The sequence below is a fragment of the Coptis chinensis genome, chromosome 3 (assembly GCF_015680905.1).
Source record: "Coptis chinensis isolate HL-2020 chromosome 3, ASM1568090v1, whole genome shotgun sequence".
Taxonomy (NCBI): domain Eukaryota; kingdom Viridiplantae; phylum Streptophyta; class Magnoliopsida; order Ranunculales; family Ranunculaceae; genus Coptis; species Coptis chinensis.
In genome coordinates this window covers 30,752,225-30,759,323 of record NC_141458.1, presented here as the reverse complement: position 1 = coordinate 30,759,323, position 7,099 = coordinate 30,752,225, and the positions used below count along the sequence as shown (strand labels likewise).

The following is a 7,099-nucleotide window of genomic DNA, read 5'->3' as shown; positions in this document are numbered from 1 at the left end:
TTCCAACAGTTTTTCATGTTAGACGCTACCTACAAAACTAACGGTATCGGTGGCCTTTTCGCATGCGGTTTGTAGGGGTGACTTCAACGTGGAAATCTTTCACCGTGTCATGTCGTGTCGTCTTTGCCGAGACAACAATGACTATGAGTGGGCCCCCCGCATCATTTTAGTGGTTTGCTTGGTGACATAAGCCCATCCGTGATCGTGGTCCGCAGCGGGGACTTAGCCCTAATGAGTGCCACCGACGAGTTTTTCCTAACGACACAAGCATCTATGTAGATGGCATATCGCTACGTCGTCCCTTTCAAAATGTTATGATATTTTTCCAACTGAAACTTGTAGAAAGGCCCGGTTTAGGGAACACCAGTAGTCAAATCGAAGATGAGGGTTATTTTCCAACAGATGGGATGCTTTGGAAAAATATTACGGGGTTGAAATACTCCAATTTTGTTTGTTATTTCTTGCGAGAGACTTGGTTTCCTCCACGGGGATCGATTCATATGTTGTTGGACCACCAACACATTCACTTTGGGAGTACAACGACCAATAGAGTTGAAGGGTCTCATGCTCGTGAAGCGTGTACTAGGAAATGCAAACCGGCCATGATTTTTTGAGTATGTTTAAGCTTAATCCACCCGATTCTAGAGATCCGGATGTCCGAGATTAGAGCTACCTTCGAGAAAGTATGATTGTAACTCAGCACCACCACCGGATTCCTTTGTTTCGTGAACTCGGAGGCCTTGTCTCACGCAAGTGTTTAGACTTGTTATTTGAAGAAATAGATACCCGTAAAAGCGTGTTAAAGATGGAGAGATAAGGTGTTGGTGCTATTTGGCGACGAAGTCATGGACTGCCATGTGCTCATGAATTAATTGAGTTTGAAGAGCAAGAGCGGTCCATCCCTTTGTCCGCTATCGACCCCTTTGGAAAACATTGTCCGCTTCTCCCAATGTGTCGATTGGGTGTTGGTCCCGATGTTGCACCTTCGATGGACTTGTTCATGAATAGGTTTGCAATGGTTTTACGAAGAAGAGCGAGGGTTATGATTAGGAAGCTTATGGAGATTGCCGCATCGAAAAGTACATGGCTAGTACCGCCTTGTGAGGAAGCAAAACCAAAGGTCGGCCGAAGGTAGCTGCAGCAGAAAGCTTCAAACTGGAGATGATAACTCTTCAAAGCGAGATCCATCTCATTTTGAACATTCTCAACGTGACCATGAAGAGTGGGTCTCGTCACAACCAAACACTACGCCCACCCAAAACACCCACACTACACCAAGAAAGAAGTCTTCTCCAAAACTACCAACCCAAAACATCCACACCAAACCAATAAATAAGCCTTCTCCAAAAACACCAAAAACAACCACACCAAGAAATAAACCTTCTCCCAAAACACCAAAAACAACCACACCACGAAATAAGCCTTCTCCAAAAACAGTCACACCACGAAATGTGAGAGATGGCTTAGACTTTGGAAAGACGAGGGGTCCTAAGGATTACGGGTTGGATATTCCTGAAGAAATGCATAAATACATTGTTAGAGTCCATGACCACGTTGGCGATGGCAAATCAAGGGTTATAGAGCTTTCTCGCATTACATTAGGAAGAAGTCAAGAAGAATGGCCACAGATGAGAAGGGAGTTGTACGAAGAGCTTACTGACAACCTCCCCCTTTATTGTACTTTGTACAATCAAAGTGAGGTTTTTTATTCGATGAAGGAAATCCTACATGAAGAAGGTTACGCACCCTTAAATAAGTGGATGAGCATGCCTTTTGCTGGATACTTATTTGCTTCAAAATTTAATGTTGTCCTTATGCATTTAGGAGCTCGTCAGTGCTTCCTTCTCATGCAACAACTCTGACTCATAGTCATACAACAACTCTGACTCATACGGGCCTCCCCCATACACACCTCTTTGAAACTCCAAATCATCATTGGATTTTCTTACGAAATCCAATACCGGAGGTGCTTCTTCCACTGGTGGTACGTCTTCTACCACATATTCTTCAACATCATCATCCTGCTCATCCTCCTCCTCACTCTCCTCCTCACTCTCCTCCTCACTCTCACTCTCCTCTTCTACTATACTCTTCCCTTTGTCTAAACCTACATCTAAACCTACATCTAAACCTACATCTAAACCTACATTAGTATCACTATCTACACTATCTACACTATCTTCACTAAACGAATCAACCTCAGGAACCTCAAGAACCTCTTTTTCCAAATGGTCCCCTCTACGCGCTGATGCCGTTAAGCCGTCTGCCCTATGTCTTTTTCTTCCAACTGCATCACCGCTAGAGGAACCGCCACCAAACAATTTCTTAACACCCTTTAATGTAGTTTTCGCTACATTCTTCACATTCTTTGATCGAGGACCCATCGCTACAAAGAAAAATAAAACAAGTATTAGTAAACCATATTTAAATAAACAATGTACAAAGAAAACCACTAGAAAAAAGAGATCATCCCAGTCGTAAAACTAATAGACTTATAAGCTTGCTATGATAACTCCAAGTATATATGAAGAAATAGAATGAGGTGTTACGCTATCCAAATTCTATCGAATTTTGGGCAGAGTTTCCTTTGTTTAGTCAACATTTCGTATACTTAAACCTGTCATAATCTAGAAATCAATAATGACATCCTTCCAACAACCATATGTACATAATACCCTATAAAATATTCAACCCACAATACAATTTCTAGCCGCATATACAAGATCAACGTATGAACCGAACCGTCATTTATGTACATCAAGTATTATAACAAAATAACTGGACTCTCTCTACAACAAAATGAACTTGACTCTGTCCCTCGTCAAGCACAGGGGAAACCACCCAAAAAAACCACCTTGATAACATACATTCAGTAAGTTTGATAACCAAAGAAAGAGCTTCTCACCTATAATGCTTTACCGCTTCAGTTTTGTTCCCCTGTATCCAGACCTTAAGCAAGTACTTGTAATCAAGGTCATTACTCATTAGTCAAGACTCTCCATATATGCTTACTGCTATTTTTTAACCGATATGTAAAAGGCTTGGAAGTTCTTTGGTTTTATGTTCATTTTAGTGAAGCCTTGTCAAAGAAGTTCAATAGGATTGGAAATTCAAATGTTTGGTGAGAAACCACAAGCTTCTTTACTATTCAGATAGAACTGATTGTAAAAGCTCATAATACAAGATAATTGCAAAAGTTTCTTTATCTTTCTTTTAACGTTCAATGCTACACTTTTTGTCGAGAATGTAAATCAATGGATAAAGATATGATAACACAAACCCATGTCACTATCAAATACAAATTCAAGTGTCAAATGAACCCGATTGAGTTCTAATTTCTAAGGAACAGTTGCAACAACCCCCCCCCCCCCCCAAACACCCCGTTTCTTTCTATATTTTATCTGATGTAAACCCTAATTTTTTCCTATATAACGGTGTAAGAAAAAGGCCAAAACCCTCAATGCGTATTCTTTTCTCTCCAAACTTTCTTCTTCATTAGCAATACTATAATTCTATTTGGACGAAAAAATCGAACATCATAAATCGATAAATATCAAAGAAAAATCGACTTATCTACTAATCGATTCTACTCTAAAACAAATCAAACTTCCACAAAATCTAGCAATGCAGAGCTAAACAGAGCTAATCAAGATTCATTACATAAAAACTAATCAATATAACACAAGATCAATACACAGTGCAAAATAACAATCATTCAATACAGATCAAGCTAATAAACTCAATTAAGTTGCTTAATTTTTCACCTGATTTGCCATTTCAATACACCAGAGTAGTAACACTAGTAACCAAAACCAAAACCACCTCCTTTTCCAATACTTTCAATTCAAAAAAAAAAAAAAAAAAAAAAAAATGAAGAGATACGAGCATGGAAAACTAGTTCATGATAATTTATGTTTCTTCCTTCATTTATGCGTTTGTATGGATGGTTCTTTCTCGGGTCCATGTTCCATTGAAAATGTAAACGTGATTCTGTTTATATGCATTTTCAGCTGTGTATTACAATATTACTTAGTACTTAAGAGTTTCAATGAGATTCCATGATCTCCTTTTCTGATTTCTGGAATGCTCTGGGCATTATGAAGATTAGTATATAAGTGTCTTCTATGTACCTGTTTGGTTTGTTCGTGTTCTGTGCATCTTTTCAAAGATTTCCCTTCTGGATTTTCAGTTATGTATTCTATCATAGTTTAATATTCAAAAAACATTTCTTACTTCCTGAGTTTGGAATTCTATTAGCTTGGGATGTGATGCCAAAACTGTGTTTTCTGACTTTTAGTCGAATTTCCACATGCTAGATCATACTATAGACCAACTTAATAGCATCCTAGATAGTAAAACAACAACTCCAAGTCCACATGCTTGTATAATACGCAATAATTCTTTTATTTTTATTTGTAATTTTTTTTCTTTCAATCTCTTCTGCAATGGCATGCTCGGAGCACTCAATAAAAACTTGGTGTGTGACGGTTTAAAAGGTAAGTGTCTTGACTGTTAATCGTGGGGCAGTAGGAACGGGCAACCCCTAGTAAGTATATAACAACCTTACTCCAATTGTCGACAATCTTTGTTCGATGTTATATAGACCCAACGCTAAAATGGCAGTGGTCGTATCAAAATATTCCCACAATAGAGATATTGAAAAAGAGATTCAGGATCTCTGACATCTTCCGTGTGTACTAAATAAACTCCATATTTAATAAAGAGTAAAACTGTAAAACAAAACAATCCCTATTTCACGGAACCCGTGCTATTAACGAGCCCTTCCTTTTAGACTTCTCAAAGTATTGGATTTGCATTCGAGACCTACCCTAGTGCAAACCTTTGTGCTTTGATTCTCCAAGATCGCAAAAGGCATTTCAATTATAGACCTCTTTTTTATCCTTTTTCCACCAAATGGTGGTGAAGGCGACCCCTAAAGTTTTCTATAAATACTGTTGAGGTAAGGAAAATAACTTCCAAAATCCAAAGCTTACCCGGGGCTATCCACCTTTCTTCATCCCTCTTTTTTTTTAGGTATTCTTTACCTGGTCCTATACTCTTATCTAGTTTTGAGCTATGGGTTCGAGTACCACAAGTCTCCGAGACGGTCTTGGGTGCGACAAAGATGAAGGGGTAGGGCGAGGTGAAAGACAGATTTTATTCTATCAAAGGATGGATCGACAGATTTTATTAAATCATCCAACATCTCCAAAGAAGCAAGAGGTGAAAGACCCTTTCTATGTATTGGACTTGGGAATTCTAGTGAGCCTAATGGAGAAATGGACGCCGCACCATGCCCATTGTCCGTCCCTTTTATCTTTGTCAAATGCAATCCACGAGCCTGCCTTCCTAGGTGCACTTGCGGCTCTAGGAGCGGGCTTTGATTGTGCTAGCCGCTTGAAATTGAAGCCGTCTTAGCACTTGGAGTTTCACCGGATCGAATTGTTTATGCAAACCCCTGTAAGGTGAGGCTCATATCAGGTATGCAGCTAAGCGTGGGGTCAACCTCACCACCTTCGACTCACGAAAGAAGTTGAGAAGATCTGAAAGTGGCACCCCAAATGTTCCCTCCTAATTCATGATGGTGGTGCAAGATGCCCTCTTGGTCCTAAGTACGGGGCATTGCCTCGAAGAGGTTACTCCACTTCTTCAAGCAGCTCATGCCGCCGCGCCCGGTGGTATCCGAGTCTTTTCCATGTGGGCAGTGGAGCCACACACTCACGCGTGCTTACAGCGGTGCAATAGCTACTGCCAAGGCGGTGTTTGACACAAATGACAAGACTTGGCATGCCTCATATGCACATTCTCAACATTGGTGGTGGTTTTTGGATTGGAATGGTTTTTGGATTGGAATGGTTTTTGGATTGGGCGATTCTAATTGGATTGGGTGATTCTAATTCGTTTTTGGTTAGGGTTCGAAGGGTTTTTGGGCGAGTCTTGTAGATGACCGACTAGAGAAGGTTTTTCCGGTTTCGCGATGGAAGTGGGGGGTGTACTGGGCTTTTTGTTGGGCTTCGCAATTTGGGCTTGGGCTGGAGGCTGCCCAATCCAATTTTGGTGGCGCCAATACAGGACCCAACAAGTTAATATTCTGAAGACTAGCTAAACACATTCTATGTTTAGCTACTTTCTACTTTTGGTCTTTGCAGGTTTCCGACTCAGACCCCTACAGACGTAATAATTCAAGTAGAAGACGTCAACTTTTATGTTCACAAGGTATGACAAACAAAGATCTTCTCTTAAGCTACAGTGTTCAGAAAGAAACAAAGAGCATATACACCCAAAAGAGTGAAAAATGCCACTTGGAAAATATAGAAATTCTCATAACTTTGTCCATCCCAATGATCCCATATAGCTTATCCCACTCCTCTCGCCCTCACTACTTCCACCCCTTGTCACAACCAACACTATTAGTAAAACATAGAGGCAGGGAAATTGGTTCCGAAGTGATGAAGTCAGTCTTTGGCAAAGGATCAGAGGCGATGAGTGATGTGATATTGATAGGAAATTGGTGCCTTTACATTATGAAGTTCGAAAGATTTCAAGCGAGATGCATAAAATATACAATACTTTAAGAAATTATAAGAAAAACATGAAAAGAAATGATCTTATTGGGCAAAATGAAATTATACCCACAAAATAAAATATGCTAGGAAGCTAACCCTCTAGAAAAAAAAAAAAATAGGTTAAACGCTTTACTAATTCAAATTTGTCCTGTTTTGGCATCCTATAAAATGAACCTACAAAATCAATGCCCACTTCAGAAAATCACAAGGTTAACTAAGAGCGTGCCAGCATTTCTGTTTTAACATATGATAATACACTAGATTTAGATATTCAAGTTTGAACTCATTTGGCCAGACTTAAACTTGACCACACAAGATATTCAATGAATGAAACTTTCAAAGGCTTATACATAATTCAGTTCCTCCCCTCTCTGTGATGATGGCCAGCGACTTCCTTTGATTTCAAGAAGCGGTTACACTGAGTCAACTCAATCGTAGGTCTCATAGTTCAGATAATGGCTACGACTTCAAACTAGACAACTTCCCGGGAGGAGTAGAAACATTTGAGACCGTTCTAAAGTTTTGCTATGGCC

General features: G+C 39.8%; 1 protein-coding gene across 1 annotated transcript; it reads right to left on the bottom strand.

Annotated features, from left to right (window-relative positions):
- Window positions 1-1,805: 1,805 nt before the first annotated feature.
- On the bottom strand, window positions 1,806-2,968 carry LOC147509130 (uncharacterized). Its single transcript, XM_086599194.1, has 2 exons — window positions 2,906-2,968; window positions 1,806-2,386 (listed from the first exon to the last, which is right to left on the bottom strand). The coding sequence occupies exon 2, from the start codon at window positions 2,382-2,384 to the stop codon at window positions 1,821-1,823; it is 564 nt and encodes a 187-aa protein (XP_086455320.1). The 5' UTR covers window positions 2,385-2,386; window positions 2,906-2,968; the 3' UTR covers window positions 1,806-1,820.
- Window positions 2,969-7,099: the final 4,131 nt, after the last annotated feature.

Excerpts from the sequence above, each read along its gene's own strand:
- LOC147509130 (XM_086599194.1), bottom strand. The coding sequence starts at position 2,384 with ATGGGTCCTCGATCAAAGAATGTGAAGAATGTAGCGAAAACTACATTA.